Genomic DNA, 18,997 nt, shown 5'->3' on the forward strand with positions numbered 1-18,997 from the left:
GGAAGCAGAGCCAAAGGTCCGACTCAGTGAGCTTGGAAGGTTTTATTTATTTTTTAAAAACATTGAAAAATAAACCCATGTCTGCATATGTTCCCGACCCTCAACCCTCCTCTAAGCTTTTGGGCGGTGGGCATAGTGGGCACCCTCACAGCCCCTGAGCACTTCCCACTCGGCCAGAAGACAGCTGCCGCTCTAGTCTCTGCTGCGATCAAGCCCCAGGGACCTTTCTGCCCACCTCCCCCCTCCAGCCCCCTCCCCACTTCACCCCAGGCTTATTGCTAAAAGAAGGGAAAGAGGAAGAACAGCCAACAGGCCAAACTGTCCTCTCCCCTACCCCCCAAGCTACGGTCACTACCCCCTCTACACAAAAGGCAGGGCCCAAAGGCCAAACCCCAGCCAAATAGGAGGCAGCCATTCCAGTCCCATCCAGGAAGAGAAAGTACTCTCAGGCCAGCTCAGAAGGCCACCCCCAGTCCCAGCGCCTGGCCGGGGTGGGAGCAGAGATGGACTCAGCTGCCAGAAACATGGGCAGAACCCACAGGTCCAGGCTGTGCCAATCAGCAGCTCTGGTCTTCGAAAGACCTGGCGAAAGCTCTAGTCCCTTGTCCTCCGTGAAGCCACAGGTGCCAGAAGATGTCCAGCAAAGGCGTCCTGGAGCCTCTGGTTGGTGGGGGGCCTCAGGGCTCAGAGTGAGGGTGCCGGAGGCTCCAGAGGTGCTCCAATCAGGGTGGGTGGGGGCTGAGGGCCGGGACGAGCAGTGTGGCGGGAGGCAGCCAGGACAGGACGGATGAGAGGTGGTGGGGGCTGGTTGGGGGACAGCCGGGGCTGGAGGAAGCGGCCCTGCTGGAGTGGGGGTGGCTGGCGAAGCAGGGTGGGAGCCGTAGGCAAAGGCGGCCTCAGCAGCGGGGGTGGCTGGGACAGCGCGGTGGGAGGTGGAGGGGGCGGGGGCGCAGGGGGCACCGATCTGGACACAGATGTTGAGACAGATGTGATCTGGACCTGAGAGGAGAGAGACGAGTGAGAAACGAGGCTCCACCACAACCCTAGCGCAGCCTAAGGACGCGGCCTGAGGCGGTTCCTCTCCTCTCTTCTCTGAAGGGTTTCTCTCATCCCTTCTCACCTCATCGTCTTCCTCTAGGGCTGGGGCTGGCAAGGGAGCCCCTCTCCTAGCCTCCTCCGTGGGGACCGGGGCTCCAGGGGCCCCATCCTGCTCGGCCTCCCATTCCTGCAGCACCTCCTCCAGATTGAAGCGGCGCCGGTAGCTCACAAAGAAGGTCTTCACCTGGGTCAGAGTCTTGTTCCCAATCACCTCTGCAATAGCCCCAAAGTCTTTGCCATACCTACGGATGGCTGCAAGGGTCAGAAGGGCAGCAGAGTGTGAGTACCCCTGAGAACTAGTTACTTCCTGAGCCTTTCCCTCTGCCCCCAGCTCCTTGGAGGGTGGGGAGATTCCTGGGGCCCTCTGCTCCCCTCACAGTCTAACCCACCTTGTACAGCCAGAAGCTGCTCATCTGTGGTCCAGCGGGAGTTGAACTTGGTGTTGGCCTGGAGAGCAAAGAAATACGTCCTTTACACCAAAAATACGGAAATGGAGGCCCTGCTCTCCAAGCAGAATTCCCCTTTCTGCTCTGCCTCCAGAGAGAACCCCTTCCTGCACCCCAACCCTTACCTCAGGAGGGCGGAGGGGATCGATGCCACCCTCCAGGGCTTGGCGAAGGCTGCTATTGGTCTGCTTCATGCTTTGCACCTGGGGAGGTCAGGAAATGAGGGAACATCAAACTCTGCCAGGGAGGCTGTCAATACCAGCCTTTGCCAGGGCCCTACTTCTGCAGACACGGTGCCACTTCCCAACACAGCTCTTTGCCACCCACCATCTAACTCATTTACCCCTCACAACCACTCAGTAGGGGAGACTCTGTGGTTCACCCCTTTTCACAGACCAGTTTTTCTTTTTTTTTAAGACCCAGAAAAAAAATACCAAGTTACCCAGAAGCCCAGAGGATGGGGCAGGGGCAGGGACAGGGGCAGGCTTGGCACCTGCACCATCTCCCTTACCCCCAGCTGCCCCCAGTCACAGTGCCCAGCTGCTGACTGCCCCCTCTGCATGGCCCCTTCTTTTCTCAGGCCCTCACCTGGCGCTTGAGGGAGATGAGCTGGGAGTCAAGGCCTCGAAGAGTGAGGTTGGCAAGATCCGGGCTTCCTGACACGGCAGTGAGGCCCTCCGGGCTCAGGTACATGCCCTTGGGTGGGCGCCGCCGGGTTCGAAGTGGGTGGTGGCGGTACTGGGACACCTGGGCCTCCTTCTTCCCAGGGCCTGGGCGAGCATTCAGGGGCCGAGAGGGCAGAGGCTGCCATAGAAAAGAGAAGGGGGAGAGTGGTGCAAAGCCCAAGGAGAGGGTGGGTGGGCCAGACCAGCTCTAGCACCTCACCTCTCTCTTGGGGTCTCCAGCATCTGGCTCTCCCTCACTCACTGCTCCTCGTCCCTCTTCAAGCTCATCACTGATGACACAGGGGACAGGGAGGGAGTGAGGAAGGGGCAGGGCCCCCCCCACCAAGAACTTGGCTTGCCCCCACCCACTTAGCTCCCCCTGGACCCCCACCTCTCTTCTTTGTCCTTTCGGCCCCCCAGCCGCCGAGCCTGTCTGTCCATCACGCTGGTCCGACTGCGCGTCTTCTTCCAAGAGTAGTAATACTTCACCAGGCTGGGGATCAGCTTGTCAGGCAGCTGGAGGGGCAACGCCAGAGGCTGGGGCCACCCAAGAGTCTGGGCCCCGGGCAGGCTCGTCAGAAAGGAGGGGCGGAGGTGCGATGGCTGGGGCGGAGGGCTTTACCATCTGCTGGATCCGCTGGAAGCACTTGCCATGGAAGCCAAAGGCCTGTTCAAACAGCACCTTGTCTTCTACTGTCCACTCGTCAGGGAAGGGGGTGAAGTTGGCCAGGTCGGCCAGTGACTTCTCCACGTCATGCTTATGCCACAGGAGCATGCCCAGTGCCTGGCCCGGGACAAGGGACAACTCAGGTTCAGCCACCCCCAGCTCTGTCCATTCCCCACCCCGAACCCCTGTGGGGCCAAGGCTCACCTGCTCAATGTTGTAGCCATGCTTCTCCTTGGCCATTGCAATGTACTTGTCAACTGCAAGGGTGGGAGGAGCCAGGTCTTGGAGGAGGGGTTACAACTCCTAACCCAGGCCTGCCCCAACAGAGGTATGCTCCCCACAGCCTGAGCCCACACCTTAGACTCCAGTCCACTTCTGAGAAGAGCTGGCCACTGGCTGGCATGAACCCAAGCCCCCAGCTCCCAAGGGTGTGCATGAACCTGGGGTCCCACCCACTCACGCTTGGCATCCGACACACAGTGGTTGGGCGACCACACCAGCATCCCCTTCAGCTCCTTGTTGCTGTAGCGTGCAGGGCTCTCTGAAAAGCAGAGGAGCAAAGGATGGGGAGACACTCAGATCAGCATGGTGGTGTGGGCCTGGACCCATGGCCAGAGGGTGGCAGAGGGGGGCCTCTGAGGTGAGGCCCAGAAAAAGGGAGGGGCTGAGACCCAGACAGGAAGGCAGAGCAGGAAAACTAGCCACGGGGCCACCCACCCCCACCCGCCTGTCCTTCCAGTGGGCACCAGCCAAGGGCTCCCCCAGGTGGGGCTCAGGGCCAAGCCATGGGCCCTCCACTCCCCGCCCTTCACAGCCTGTCCTGCCACTCACCAGGCTTGCACTCCGGAATTACGGCCTGGTAATTGGTTCCAACACGGATCATGCTGTCTGCGGAGCCAGGGGGAGGCAGTCAGGACTCCAGGGAGGGAAGGAGGGAAGGAGGGAGGGAGAGAGGATGGGAGGAGGTGGCGGGGGAGGTGGCTGGCCTGGAGTTCTCTTTCCTGAGCACCCAGGGCCCCCACCTTCCAGGAGGCTCACTTTTCTCTCATCTTCTCCCTCAGTTACCCTCAGCCACAGAAAGAACTGGAAGAGGAAGCGACCCTGCCTAGTTATAGACTATGGGGGCCTGTGGGGGGGGGGGGGACAGAGAACAGGGGCCAGTTTTAGAGCCCAGGCCAGGCAGAGCCCTTTGTTCTGACTGGGGGGTGGGGGGAGGTTGGAGGGCTGCCCCTAGACCTGGACTACAGCCCTGCGGGGAATCCAAGGCTCCTCCCCACCGCATGAGCCTCACAGCTCCGTGTGGAGGTGTCCTTCCAACCCCTGCCCCGGCCAGACCTCATTCCCCTGCAAGGTGGCAAGGTATGCGACGCCTAATGTGTGGAAGGCAGGGACACCCGAGTCCCCAGGGACTGAGTAGGGCGCGGCGGGCAGGACCGCCTTTTCGGCAGCTAGGGGCTCAGCCTCCAGAGTCCCGGTGCCGGTAGCCCCAGGCTTGGGGCAGAAGCAAGGCAGAGGCTCCAATCCAGGGCTGACAAGAACCATTAGTATAATACGCCGGAGGTCGGCAACTCTCCCCCACCCCGGCCCCGCCCCGCCCGCCCATCCCGCGCCCCCTGGCCTGTGCGCCTTTAACCCGAGGCCGCGGGGCTCACCGTGCGAGTGCTCCTCCTCGCTGCTGTCATCCTCCGAGTGGGGCTGTCCACCGTTGGGCGCCGTCTTGGCCCGACTTCGGGACAGGATCCCGGAGCCCGCGCTCGGCTTCTCCATCACCGAGGGCATTACCCCGCCCGGCTGCCCCGGGGGGCGCAGGAGGCTTCGGAGAGCAACCGGGGGTTGCCGCGCTCGCCTCAAGTGCCGTGCCTGGCCCGACCTGGAGAGGTCGCCACTGAGACTACGAGAGGCAGGAGGTCAGCGAGGCTAGGGTCCGTAGGGGCGGGAGCCCAGAGGGCAGCCCAGCGCTCTCCGCGACCCCCACGGGCGAGGGCTCGGAAAAGTTTGTGCAGAAGTGGGGTGCACGGAGGATGAGCGCAAGGTCCAATGTGGCTGGGGGGGGCGCGCTCGCTCTATGCGCTCTCCAGGATTGGGGCTCCCCCAAAGAAGTCGGGGCGCCCTGCCCTCGGGGCGCCCGGGAGCCTCACCGCCCTCCTGCCCACGCAGTTCAGTGGGCGGGCGCTGCAGCGCAATTGGCGCCCCCCACGGGTTCCGTGCCTCTCGGCTATACGGGGATGCCCCAACCGCCGGGCGGGGACCCCTGTCCCGACCAGACCCCTGCCTGCGACGGCAGCCGGCGGGGCCCCGGCGGTAGCGGTGGTGGCGGGACGGCGCGCACGGCGCGCGGCGCTGGGGCAGAGTTGCAGGGAGGCGGGCGGAGCGTAGCCGCGGGCGCCGCCTCGCACCCTCCCCGGTGCGCTCGCTCTCCCTCTCCCCGGCGCGCTCGGGCTGCTGCTCGCTCGCCCGCCAGCTCTCCGCCGCCGCTCGCTCCTCGCGCACACAATGAAGCTGCTGGCAGGGAAGTAGTACCGGCTGCGGCCTCAGCACCCCTCCCCCAGCCGATGCCTCCGCCAGCTGAACATCTGGCCCTGGGGTGGAAAGGAGGGCCCGGGGGGCGGGGTCTGGGGGCCGGGGCTAGACCTCCAGGGGGTGGGGTCAGGACCCGGGTGGAGAGCGCTTCCCTCTGCGGGCCCCAGGGTCTCCCAGACTTGCCCCTGGGGGAGACCCCGTTGCCCCCCCCGCAATAGCTGGGGGTCAGCCCCACCCACGCGCACACCAGCCCCACACACCAGTGGGCTCGGGTTACTGCCGCCTGCCCTGGGGGCCCTGAGGCCGTCTGCCCGCCCGCCCGGGTGGAGCCCAGCTTTTCCTTCCATTTCCCTTCCTGCCAAGGAACTCCCCGCCCCCCCTTCCGCAGGGGGACCCCCCCCTTCAGGCGCCCTTGGGGGCCAGAGCGGATGGGAGGCCGGACAAGCGAGGAATGAATTTCTCCAAGAGCTACCCGGGCAAAGCCTAGCTTCTAGTGCATCTGCGGGTCCCCAGGGGTCACCCCATTCCCTTTAACTGCTGCAGTGTGCGCCTCAAAACAGTGGCATAAGGGGTTGAGGGATGGGGAATGGGAAGTGTAGGGGAAGGTCTGGACTGCAAGGAGAGGGAGGAGCTGGGTCTCCTCCCCACTGGGTTCACTATCACCCCAGCTGGGAGCAGCATCCCCCTCCCCCGGGACAAGCATGGGCAGAGTGACAGACCGGGAAGCGGGTAGAGCGGCACAGACGGAGATGGGGGAGGGGGGTGGGCAGAGACTTTCCAAGCCAGACCCAGCCACCCTGCCAGGCACACAAAGAACCAGCGCACACACCGGCGGTGGCTCTGAGCCGGCGAGCTGCGCGGGTGCCCGTCCCCGCCGCCCCGGGCACGTGCGGCAGCGCACACAAGCCCAAGCCCCCGCCGCAGCCCCTCCCACCTGGAGCCCCAGACTCCTAGACACACCACCCGGGCACACCCGCTGTGCCCAGACTGAGTCGAGCCTGCACTCGCACCGTCCTCTCCCTTCCCTTCCTCGGCCACTCTGTAATCAGATTCCTAAATTTAGAAGCAACCCAGGGCCCAGCCAGGGATCCCCGCCCCCACCCGCTGCCTGCGGCGGGCCGGCCCGGGTCCTGTGGTCCATCGAAGACCCGACTAGGGCCTCTTGGTCGTGGGAGCTCCTTGGGGGCTGCCGGGCAAAATCAGCCACGACCCCACCCAGCTGCGGCGCTGTCGGGCCACATGGGGCCACCCTGGGGCCACCCAGCCCGCAGCCACGTTGCCCGCCACACCTCAAGCCAGAGCTACAGGGCCTTTTTCCTCCTCTTAAATCACGGATTGGGCACCAAGCCCCAGGGTGGGGAGGTCTGGACAAAGGAGGAGAATGAATGGGCCAAGGTTAGATCTGAGCTAAGGGGGTCTGCTACAAGATGAGAAGAGCTTCCCCGCCCTGACCCCTCCCGAATGGCAGGGTGCCACCCTGCCCACAGCACCTCGGATCTTTAGGAAAGCTGTCATCTCTGTCCCCTCCTGCCTGGCAGACAGCCATCACTGCACACAACCCTCTTCTATGATGGAGTCTTCCATCTTGCCCACACCGACCACCCATTGGGCAGGGCCTCAGTTGGGTCCCCAATAGCCCCACCTTTGCCTCCTTTCAATACTCGTATCTAGGGTCCAGGGCCCAGCCCCTGTTCCCTTCAGCATCATACCTTTTCTGGCCTCCCTCCCCCAGGGCTGCCCCAGGTACCCCCAGCCCCTGGTATCCCTCCTTCCCCAGCATACCCCACCACCACCACTATAAGAACCTAATTCTGCTTTCCTGTCTCCCTAGAGCCTGGCACTCAGGGCCAGAAGAAGATTCTGTTCTGGAGGTAGGGGAAGAGAGGGAGGTTTATTCCTTGGAGTTGGAGGGGGGAGTCCCTAGGCCCTAGTTTAATGAAGCTTCTGCCTAGGAAGTGGGACACGACACGGGAGGGGTATCCTAAGAGTTTGGGGGTGACTGTAGGGGCCACAATATCCAGAAAGGAGGGGTATTCCTAGTGAGAAACCCCCTCCCCAAGGGGCAAAGGCACAGGGTTGGGAGGGGGAGGGGCAAGGCCCCACCCTCCCACCTGCTGCAGCCGCCCCTCCCCAGCTGGCCCCCTCTTTTGTGCAAAGCCACACAAAGGACAAGGGGCCCCGGCCGGCCTGGCCATCTGCTCCCAGCAGCCTGAAGGCTCTTAAAGAGACAGCACCCCCTCCGTGCCGCCCTGGGGCTGTGGGGTGGGGTGGAGTGGGCTGCTCTGTGGGACCTCATCTCAGTGATACCCCAAATCCCACCCACTTTCCCCTGCCTCCCCCAACCCCCAGGTCAGGAATCATCCTCCCCCCAGGCTGGGGGTGCAGAGGTGCCACGTGGCCAGAAACAAGGGGGTGTGGGAGGAGAGAGAAGGAAAGGCAGCCTGGAACCAATCCCTCCTCCCCTTCAGCCTTAGGCAGCAGAGGGGCCAACAGAGCTCGAGAACTCAGCCCTAGAATTGGGGTCCCTTACCTCCCTGAGGCCACCTCTGAGCTTGGTGAGAGCTGGAATGCCCTCCCCGCCATTTTCACTGCTGAGCTCCCCATCACCCTTCCTCAGGGAGGTTGACAGCTCCTTCTTTCTGAGGGCTGTGGGCCAGGATGCAAGGCCGCCTTGCAGCAACCCTGTGATTGGAGGCACGTTTATTTCCTGTGTTTTCCAGTTGAGGAAACTGAGGCTTTGCTCAGCCCCCACACAGGCCTCCACAGAGCCCTTGGCCATGTCTGAAGCCTGCCTCTCTCCCTAGTCCAGACCAGGCTCCTTACCCCGAGATCCCCCCCCCCACCAGATGCCCGCTCAGGGCCTTTGTCACCTTGCTAGGGACACAAGTTTATATTATTTGTGTGACTGTTTATTTCTTGTCTGTCTCTTCGCTGGGCTGTGGGCAGGGATTGTATGAACCATGATCACTCTGTGTTCTCAGCGCCTGGCATACAGTAGGCACTTAATATTTACTGAAAGAATAAATGTCAGGAGCCCAGAAAACCTTTCTGTTCCCTGGGCTCTTCCGTCCGTCCTCAGTCTGTTGGGCAACTTGCCTCCTCCCTCCTCAAGGTGAGGCAAAGGGACAAAGGTTGAACAGGGATGCTGGGAGAGAAAAGGAGGGTGACCTTGAGCGAGCCACCAGCCCTCCCCTCACAGCTCCCTCCTCCCAAAGGCAAGGGCAGCTCCAGCCAATCCTGAACCCACATCCCTGCCAGACAGACTGGGACTGTCCCGAGCTCTGGCCGCTGTGGTGTGGTGCCTGGGACCCTGGCCAGGCCCTCAGTGGCCACAGCCAAGGGGCTAAGCTTGGGGAGGGAGGGAGGCAGGCAGGCAGGCAGGCAGGCGGCCCTGGGGTGGGGGAGGGAGAGGGCAGGATCTCAGCAGAAACCTGGCTGAGCTGTTGCGGGGAGGTGCGCCCCTGGACTGAAGGCCTAGGGAGAGGTGAAGCAGGGATGCAGGAGATGGTCTACAGCTTGGGAGGAGCTTGGGGAGCTCCCTCCAGGGCCCCCACTCCCTCAATCCTGCCTAGACAGGAATGCAATTCCTCCTTCCCTCCCTGCAGGGCCCACTGGCTGGCTGTGTGGCTCAGGGCGCTGCCCTCCCCCACTCTGGGCCCAGTTAGTAATCCCCTGGACTGGCCCACACTCCCACTCAGGGTTGTAAAGAGGCCGAGAGAGGTGACAATCTGGTCTTGGCACTGCTTCAGCACTGTGGCCCTGTGAGGGCTAAAGGAGGTGAGGCTGGCACATGTGAGTGTTGCTGGGGGAGGGCAGAGCAGATCCAGGCGGGAGGTCAGCAAGGAGACCCCAGGCTTCCTGACACCCACACCGAGGAAATCTGACTCCCTGAGCAAAGCAGGAACTGGGGAGGAAGGGTCAGCAAGATATTAGTTGAGGTAGACATGAGAAGGCCACAGGGGCTCCCTGGACCTAGCAGGGGGCAGTTTCCAGACAGGGGAGTCCAAGCTGTTTCTCCGGAAGCCTTGAAGGGGACCTCCCCTCGCCTTCACCTGGGCAATGGCTGGCGCCCTCTGGCGGTGACAATGTGTATGAGGGGGTCCCACCTCAGCCTGGCCACAAATGTCCTCCCAGGGAGGCTGAGCCTGGCACCCTAAGGAGCCCGTTCTGGGCCAAGTGCATGGGATCAAGGAGCCCTCAGGCCGTTTGGAGTTACTGAGTTTTAGATTTAATCCTCAGCAAGTCTCCTTGGCCCAGAGCCACCCAGAACAAAGTCAGGTGGAGCAGAAACCCCTAGAAAAATGGAAGGAGAAAGGAACAGCAAGAAAAACGCAGAAACAGTGCAGGCCAAGGAGCTCAGATCTGAGGTGAATCCTGACTATGCTTCTCACTTGCTCTGTGGCCTGAGGTGAGTTACCTGGCCTCTCTGAGCCTTAGTCCCTCCATCTCTCAAAAGAACAATAATTGTGACCTCATCTGATTGTTGGGAGAATCTAGCATCATCTCAGATGGAATGTAATTGGAGCCTCCTTCAATGCTGCTTTCCTTCTGAAGCAGGGGTCCCCTCTTGGGCACCCCAAGCAGGGCTGGAAACCCCTTCAACTGCTCTGTGAGGTAGCCCGTGCTCTGTGGACCAGCAGAAGGCCATCCCCACCCAGTGTTCCTGGGTCTGACCTCTGAAACTAAAAGTTCTTTCTCTGTGACATTGACATCTGACACTTGACATCCTCCCTTGAGACTTGTCAATGGCTCCAGATTCTTGCCTTCAGTGTGATCTCTGCAATCCACTATGCACACCTAACTGGATACAGAGTCTTAAACTCTGCTTTGATCATATCCCAATAATGTCCTACTCAATAATGTCCCATGGTTCCCTATTGCCTTTCAGGAAAGGTTGGAACTTCTCTAGCCTGTTTCTGATCCAACCAAACAGATCTGCTCTCCATCCTCTGAGCCTTACCTGGTGCCCCAGAATGCCCCATTCCACCTTGCAAACCCTGGCCTGGCCCACCTGTTTGCATGCCCCATGCCCAGCTTGGTCCTTGGGACTGCTGGCTCCTGCAGGAGAGCTCTGCTCTGACTGGGCACATCCAGAGTTCCCAGGGTGGCAGAAAGCATCCTTCCTGCTGCCCACTCAGGCTCCTCCTGCACCCCACCCCCAACCCCCGCCCACCTGCTGAATGGCTCTTAGCACATGACCTTGCCTCCCACTTTCAGAGAGAATTGAGGCCATCTGGCAGGAAACCCCCCCACACACACCCAGAGATTCAGCTCCTTCCCTCTCACCTCCAGGTGTAGATGTAGCCTCCCGCTTCAAGGCCAACCTGTCTCCCAGGCTCCACATCCTCCCCTACACACACACACACACACACACACACACACACACACACACACACACACACACGCTCTGTCTCTCTCTCTCTCTCTCTCTCTCTCTCTCTCTCTCTCTCTCTCTCTCTCTCCTGAGCACCTTGATCCTCCTTTATTTCTCCTCCCTCATTATTGTCTTTCCCTTAGCACACCAATCTGCTAAGTCCCTCCATCCTAACCCCCCAGCCCCCCCACATGCACAGACACACCAACACATACGGGCACCTCTTCCTCCACCATGGTCACTTTCAGCTACCCCTTTCAACTAAAGCTACTGCTGCCTTTTCTCTACTTATTTTTGAAGCTGGGCTTCTTAAAAGACTTGTTCACACCCTTCCATCCTCGTCCTCACCTCCCACTCACTCCCCAACCACTGCAATGCCACTTCACCCTCTGCCACTCCATAGGGACTGTTCTTGCCAAGGTCACCAGTGGCTGTTATCTGTAAACCTGAGGGGCCTTTGGCAGGCACTGGAGGACTCCTCTGACCAGGGCTGGACACGGAGGACCTCCCTTGCCCCCAGACATCAGCTCCCCGCTGGCTGCCCTCCTGGCTGTCTCCAAACCCTGCTATTGGTTCTTCAGACCCATCCTTAACTCCCTGAGCTGTGGACATTCCAAGCTCCATCCCCAGCCCAGAACCTCGCCCTGGGCTTCAGACCCCAATATTCAACCAACTGCATTCTGGACATCTGAGCTTGGTTCTCGCTCAGATACCTCAAGCCCAGCCTGTCCAGATTTCAGCCTCTTGACCCTCATTTGCACTTCCTGCCCCTCTCCCAATTCCCCTTTACACAGGTACCAAAGGTAGAAACTTAGGAGCTGCCCTCAACTCCTCCCTGTGCTCCACTTCCATGTGGGTCAGTCCCCTCCTCCACAGCCACTCCCCCTCACCCACTCCTGAAGCAGCCTCCTAGCTGGCCACCCTGCCCCCTCTCTTGCCCTCCTCTATTCGTGGTTTTTTTTTTAACTTTTAAAATTTATTTAAGTGTGTTTTTCCAGGACCCATCAGCTTCAAGTCAAGTAGTTGTTTCAATCTAGTTGTGGAGGGCACAGCTCACAGTGGGCAATGTGGGGATCGAACTGGCAACCTTGTTAAGAGCACCGCCCTCTAACCAACTGAGCTAATCGATCATCCCAATTCTAATCTTTATTCAACAACCAGGGTGATCTGTCTCAAATCCAACCTGATCAAGTCAATCTTCCGCTTCCCATTATCCTTGAATTAAGTTCAAGTTCCTAAGCACGATTTATCTCCTCAAAATCTGGCCTCCTCACCTCTATTCCCCCTTAGCCTTTCTCCTCTGGGGATCAATGTGGTGCTGTGGGGTTGATCCCACCCCAATGTCAGCCATTCCCTAGGCCTTGGACACGATGATTGGTTCAGGAAGTGGACCAGTGACTTAAACTGGCCCAATCAGCATGTTACAAATATGGGACAAAGTCCAGGCAGCTGAGCCAGGAGTGTTGGCTGCCATCTTTGATCCTCAAGGAAAGCCAACACACTGTGGAGGGCACCATGAAGAGATGGAAAAAACCTAGTTTCTCGGTGACATCATAGAGCCATGGGATCAATTTCATCTGAAGCCACTGAACCTCAGAACAGTTTAGTCATATGAGCCAATACATGCCCTTGATTTTTTGAGCTGGTTGATTTCAGTCTTCTATCATTTGCGACCACAACCTCTGACACAATGCATCTGTTGACACCACCCCACTTGAACTTATGCTTTAGACACGTTCAACAACCTGCCATTCCTGATAGCTGGGAAGTGTTCCTCCTTTTCTCATGACTAATTCTCATTTGCCTTGCAAAATGAAGCTCATCTATTACCTTGCCTAGGACATCTGCCCCCTTCCATTTCAGCACTAGTCACACTCTGTTGTAACCACCTACCTGTTTCCCTTTCTGTCCTCTCCTCCAGGCTGTGAGCCCAGAGAGGACAGGGCACCTGTCTTACTCACCTGTGCCTCCACGCTCCTCACACAGCTCCACAGCAGCTGGCACACAGTAGGTGCTCAACAAATGACTGCTGGTCTCAACAAATTGGCGTCAGGCCTCCCAAACCTCACCTTGTCAGGAGAGCCCTCCTAACTGTCCCTAGCCCTTCTCACTCCTCAGGTACCTACCCTCCCAGGTCCAAGAAAATCATGCCTCCCAAATTTCCCTTGATTTTACCAACATACTAGGATCCCCTTGTAGACAAAGATCTAGAATAATAATGGAAAGAGCCAAGTTCTTATGATACTATAACAGCCAACTTCTTTGAGTGCCTATTATTTTTTCTCAGCTACATCCTCAGGCCCTACGTTAGTACAAATACATAGATTTTTCTATAACTGTTGTGGAATAAATTAGTGAATGAATAAACACATGAATTCATGCTTAGAGGTACCAACCCCTGTGTGCAAAATGTGTTACCTACGTTATCTCATTTTCCCCACATTAGCTCTATGAGGTAGTTATTCTAATTCTTTTCCTTTTACAGGTGAGGAACTGAGACTTCAGAAGGTGACCTGCCTAAGTGGCAAAGCCGGGATCCATCCCAAGCCAGCTGATGCCAGAGGCCTGTTTTTCACATCCCTGTGACCACATCCTTTCAGTGAAGATGCAGTTGGCTCTTCTTCCACTCAATGGTGCTTTGAGGAAAGCGGACATTTTATTGTCCCTCCTGAGAAGTGTGGAGGTTGGTGGTCACCACGGACAGAGCTCAGTGGTCATCAAGGCCTCAGGTCCTTCTCATCTCTCACCTCTGCCTCTTCCATGTATCAGAAGATTTCTCCTCATGGCACTAGGTGGCTGCAGCTGCTCCAAGCATCCCACCCTGAGAGCCCAGTTTCCAGAGTGGGAGAAGAGGGACATAGGGCAGAGGGTTTCTCCTTGCCAGCTCTCTTTTATCAGGAAGAAAAACCTTTCCCAAGAATCCCTGAGCAGACCCATGCCCCTTAAACTAATCCCCGTCAAAAGGGCATAGGATTCCCACGCTGGGATTGGGCCCATGAGGTTTGTGCTCCACCACACCTTCCATGATATCCCGGGACCTCCACCCATCACTTGAGCAGAATTGGGCTCGGTTAGCAAGGAAGATGGAAGCAGGGCTTTTGGGTAGACAGAGCAAGCCTGGCGCCTGCTGCCCACTGCATCTGCTTGACACAGTGCCCTCCTTGCATCAGAGCATTCAGAAATGCTTGTTGGCTGAACTGCAAACAAGAGAAGGGGGTGGGGGGGTCTCTTCCTTGGCAGACATGGGCTCTGGACCTGAAGCCATGACCCCAGGTGCCCACCTTTCCTAAGATGAGAACCAGCAAGGAGAGCTGTGGCTCCTGCTGGAAAACAGGCTCATTGGGCCCAGTGGTGAGTCTGCAGGGGCAGATAACCTAGAACAGACAGACGAGTCGATGGATTTTGAACTGTTTGTAGTTAGATGCATTTATTGTTCATCATCTCCTCCAACTCCTCCCTCTCCTCTGCAAAGTCTTTTTCTCCCCCCACCCAGCTGGGGAACGGTGTGTTTTTTGTAGGACCCATCCGCGGGACTTGAACTGGCAACTTTGTTGTTGAGAGCTTGCGTTCTAACCAACGGAGCCATCCGGCAGCCCCTCTTCCTCTGCAAAGTCTTAACCAGCCATATTGGAGGGCAGGTTGCCTGGAGACTGCTGAGGAGAACTCTGATCTGCACCTGGCTTCCTCAGAAAGGGTGCCAGCAGGGATTAGTAATGTCTGTCACGAGCACGAAATGGGTGGCAGGGAGGCAGAGAGCAGGAAAGAAACTGGGAAACAGAACCAATTATGGGCAGAAAGACCATGGCCCTAACGAGGGGACCCTAGGGTGTTATAGGGTGAATGGTGTCCTCCCCAAAATTCATATGCTCAAGTCCTCTTAGTACTTCAGAATGCAATCTTATTTGGAGACAAGGTCTTTCCAGAACAATCAAATTAAAGTGAGGTCATTAGGGTGGGTCCTAGGCTAATATGACTGGTGTCCTCATAAGAAGGGGAAATTCGGATGCAGACAGCCATGAGGGGAGAATGTCATATGAACATGAAGCTGGTCATCTACAAACTAAGGACAGCGGCCCGGACAGTTCCTTCTCTCAGCCCTCAGGACCCAACCCTGCCAGTCCCTTGGTTTCAGACTTCTGACCTCCAGAACTGGGAGACAATAAGTTGCTGTTGTTTGAGCCACCCAGTCTGGGGTCCTTTGTTACAGAAGCCCTGGGAAACATATATAAGGCAATGGCCTCTGGGCACAGGGTCTGTTCAGATTGCGCATGACTTACCTGGACAAGGACCCGAAGAGGCTGCAGGCCCCAAAGTCAGGACATCTCAACCCCCTCCAACCTTTGGGCCCCTTTCGGGGCCTTGGTTTTCCTGGCTGTCAAGGAGAGAGAGACTCAGTGACTACTTGGTCCCCTTTCGGGGCCTTGGTTTTCCTGGCTGTCAAGGCGAGAGAGACTCAGTGACTACTTGGTCCCTCCTAGCCCTGACAGTCTAGCAGCCTCTCACCTTCCTGAGGTCAGTGAGGCCAACTGTCACCATTAAATCCAGCCACTAGTTGTCTCCTGTTGACTTCTAGTACCAAGGGTGCGGCCTGAGGATCTTGAAGATGAAAACAAGCATGACATTTAATTGGGGCCTTGTATTAGTTATGCAGTAATAGTGCTGCCTAACAAACATCCCCAAAGCTTCTGTGAATGAGAACCTCAGGAATGATTTCACTGGGTGGTTCTGCCTCCGGGGCTACCATGAGTTTGCTACCAAGATGCTGGCTGGGGCTTTAGTCATCTTAAAGCTTAACTGGTATGGGACAATCATCTTCCAAGGTTGCTCACTCCCTGGGTTAGCAAGTTGGGGCTGGCAGTTGGTGAGAAGCCTCAGTTCCTCACCATGTGGACTCGTCCACATGCCACTTGTGCATCCTGACAGCATGGCAGCTGGCTTCCCCCACAGCAAGCAACCCAAAATACCAAGGCAGAAGCTTGGTCTCAGGTTTTATAACCTAGTCATGGGAATCGCACACCATCACTTCTGCAGTATTTTACTGTCACACAGCTCAGCCCCATTCAATGTGGGAGGGAACTATATAAGGGCAAGAAGGCCAGGAGGTGAGGATCCTAGGGGCCATTTGGTGGCTGGCTACTACCACAGGCCAAATAAGAGGACTGGTAATCTAGGGGGCCCTGGGGGCAGGGGTCATGCAGGAAGAGTCTTACAGATTGAACTTGGGAAAGATGGAACCTTGGGAACATATGAGCTTCCTACAGCTGCCATAACAAAATACCACAAACTGGATGGCTTAAAGCAACAGCAATTTATTTTCTCACAGTTCTGGATGCCAGAAGTTCAAAATCAAGGCATTGGCAGGGTTGGTTCCTTTTAGAGGCTCTGGGAGAGAATCCTTTCCCTGCCTCTCTCCTGGCTTCTGATGGCTCCCGGAAATCCTCTGTGGGCCTTGGCTTGAGCTGCATCACGCCAACCTCTGCCTCTGTCTTCACATGGCTATCTTCCCTCTGTATGCGTGTCCTAAACCTCCCTCTCCTTTCGCTTATAAGGACATCAGTCACTGGATTTAAAGCCAATCCTAAATCCAGGATGATCTCATCCTGAGATCCTTAATTTAATCACATCTGTAAAGACCCTATTTCCAAATAAGGTCACATTCACAACTAGGGGGTTAGAGCGTCAATATTATTATCTTTTGAGGGAACACCACTACAGGAGGTGTCCCCATGGAGGGGCTGGCTCATGCCATAACCTAATACCGCCATCTGTGTGGGCTCAGGTGTCACCTCCTCCAGGGAGCCTGCCACCTCTCCTTTGTATTCCATAGCACTTATGTCACTGCCACTATTATTCATTCAACTAACAGTTACTGAGCATCCACTCTATGTCCCACACCGAGCGGGGTCCTAGGGGTACAGCAGTTAAGGTTGCCAAATTTAGCCTAAGAAAATATGGGACACCCAGTAAAATCTGAATTTCAGATCAAGGGTGAGTTTAAGTCTGTCCCATGTATTGTATCTGGCAGCCTAAGGGCAGCAGAGGAGAGAAGCACAGGCGCCAGCTGCAAGGAGCCTTCAGTCTTATGGGGGAGATGGCAGGGGCGAGTGGGGCGAGTGATCTCCATGCTGTGTGACATGGGACAAACAAGGCCTTGGGAGTCCCCAGGAAGTGTGCCTGGGCCAGCTACATAAGAAAAATCTTCCAATGTTTAAGCTGGGACCACAGGGGTGAGGAGGAAAGAGGGTTTCAAGCGAAGGGACCAGCAAGGCCAAAGGCAGGTGTGGAGAAGGGGTCCCCAGCCAGGTGGACAGCGGCCAAACACACAGCCCCGAACCCCTACAGAGTCCAGAACCTTGGAGGGCTCTAAGTGGCTTGACCAAATGTGCATTTCAGAAAGAGGGGTGTGTGGTGTCACAAATGACAAGGAAAGAACAGCGTTTCAAAGAAGAGGGAGTGAATAACAGGTCGGATGTTGCAGTGAGGTCCAGGAAGAAAAGGACCCAGATGTGTCCCTTGGAATTAGCAAAACTGCTGGAGGCATCAGAGAGAGGATTCAGTGGGGTGGTGGGAACCCAAGCCAGGCTGCAGCGGTTGAAGAGTTCTCGGCATGAGAAGCAAGGAGATAGACAGGGTAGACCACTTTTTCCTAAAGCTTTTGAGTAGGAGGGAGGCCCAGCCTAAGCTGGAGCTGAGAGGAGCAGGGCTGCGGAAGGGGGGTGGAAACGGCGGGAGGACGGCAGGGAGGGACCCTGAGGGGACCAGGCCCTGGGCTGGTGGGTGGAAGAGGAGGGTGGGGCTCATTCAGATTCTTCTTGGGAAATCAAGGGACTCTCAGGGCCAGCTGATCACACAGTGCAGAGTTACCTCTCCCTAGCTGTGCGGTGACACGCCCGCCCTGGTCAGGGGTAGTCTCCCAAGCCTGCTCTCCAGCTCAGAAGACACCACGGGGTGCATGGTGGCCCCAAGCCTCTGCTGAGAAAATGAACAAATGAATAGCTGGGAGCATTTGAGGGCTCTAGAGGGAGAGGAGTGCAAAGTACAGAGTTTAGGGGAGTGGTTGCCTTGGAAGGTAGGAGGGTGCAGGAAGGAGGTGGGAGGGGCACAGGGCCTTGGAGGGGGAGACAGTGTCCCTGTCCAGAAGGGTCGCAGGAGAAGAGTGGAGAAGCCCCCTCCCAGGCCCCCTGCATGGGAGCTGGCGGGCGTGTCTAATGAGGCAGTATATACAGCCTCATCAATAGGAACTGATGTTTGGCAGGAAAGGGAGGAGGGAGGGGTGGGGCAGTGGCAGTGAGGGTGGGGAGATGGACTTTTGTACTGTTGGAGGGGATTCCTTTCCAGCCCCAGGCTATGCCAGGTACTGTCCACCATCCCATCTCCTTTCATCTCATTTAGTTCTCATTTAACTCCCATGCAAGACAATGATGAAGACGATTGCTATGGGTAGTCTCACTGTGGAAATAAGGAAACTGAATCTTAGAAGCTCTAGTCACCTTGCCTAAAGTCACAAAGCCCCTAACGAGCAGAGAAGGAGTTTAAACCCGGGCTGCTCTGACTCTAGAGCAGGCTCTGTCCATTACCCCAGTAGACCTGAGCAGGGGAGAGGCCATCATTGAGGGCAATCGCCAGGGACACTACTGTGGGGCACAAATAGGGGACTTGGGCCTTCTCAGGCCTCCTGGGGACCTAGATGGTGTCACCTCCTGTAAGGACCACTGAACTCACCTCTCAGGCCTTGTCTGGTATCCAGCAAATTCCAGCAGCCTGGGGGAGGGTGGGCAGACCCAACAGTGGGGAGAGGCAGAAGAGACAGAGTGCAAGGCAATCAGGATGGCAGGTATCTGTTTTCTGAAACAGCTGACCATAGAGTTCAATGTGGGTAAAGACAGAAGCCAAAACAGGGAGCAGGACTGTGCTGGGGTGGGGGTTGAGTCTTTTCCTACCTTGCCGCACTGCTTCACCCTTCTCTGACTCTGCAAATACTGTTTCTTCCCCTGGAATCTCCTTGCCTCCTCCTCCTTCAAGGGCAAGTTCAGATGTCCAGTTTTCCCACCTTGGTCACCCTCCTCCTGCCCTAAGCTCCCTCTTTTCACCCCCAGAGTGCTAGCAACCAGGTTTTCTGACCGAGGAATAGCAGGCTGAAGATTCATTCTAGTCTTCCTGCATCCCTTCCACGGTCTCATCCAGCCTCATCCAGCTTTAAACACCATCCACACGCTGACTGCGCTGA

The 18,997-nt window shown here is 57.3% G+C and overlaps 1 protein-coding gene across 2 annotated transcripts; it reads right to left on the reverse strand.

The window, feature by feature from the left end:
- Positions 1-23: 23 nt before the first annotated feature.
- RCOR2 (REST corepressor 2) lies at positions 24-6,818 on the reverse strand. Of its 2 annotated transcripts, XM_074336537.1 has the most exons (12): positions 4,529-6,813; positions 3,708-3,764; positions 3,337-3,417; positions 3,081-3,133; positions 2,832-2,993; positions 2,601-2,725; positions 2,430-2,499; positions 2,133-2,348; positions 1,670-1,747; positions 1,488-1,545; positions 1,121-1,350; positions 540-999 (listed from the first exon to the last, which is right to left on the reverse strand). In XM_074336537.1, the coding sequence occupies exons 1-12, from the start codon at positions 4,653-4,655 to the stop codon at positions 685-687; spliced, it is 1,572 nt and encodes a 523-aa protein (XP_074192638.1). In that variant the 5' UTR covers positions 4,656-6,813; the 3' UTR covers positions 540-684. The 2 variants fall into 2 exon arrangements, with proteins under 2 accessions (XP_074192637.1, XP_074192638.1); XM_074336536.1 differs by lacking the exon at positions 1,121-1,350 and having other exon boundaries at positions 24-999; positions 4,529-6,818.
- Between the last annotated feature and the right edge of the window lie 12,179 nt (positions 6,819-18,997).

Source organism: Rhinolophus sinicus, linkage group LG06, assembly GCF_036562045.2.
Source record: "Rhinolophus sinicus isolate RSC01 linkage group LG06, ASM3656204v1, whole genome shotgun sequence".
NCBI lineage: Eukaryota > Metazoa > Chordata > Mammalia > Chiroptera > Rhinolophidae > Rhinolophus > Rhinolophus sinicus.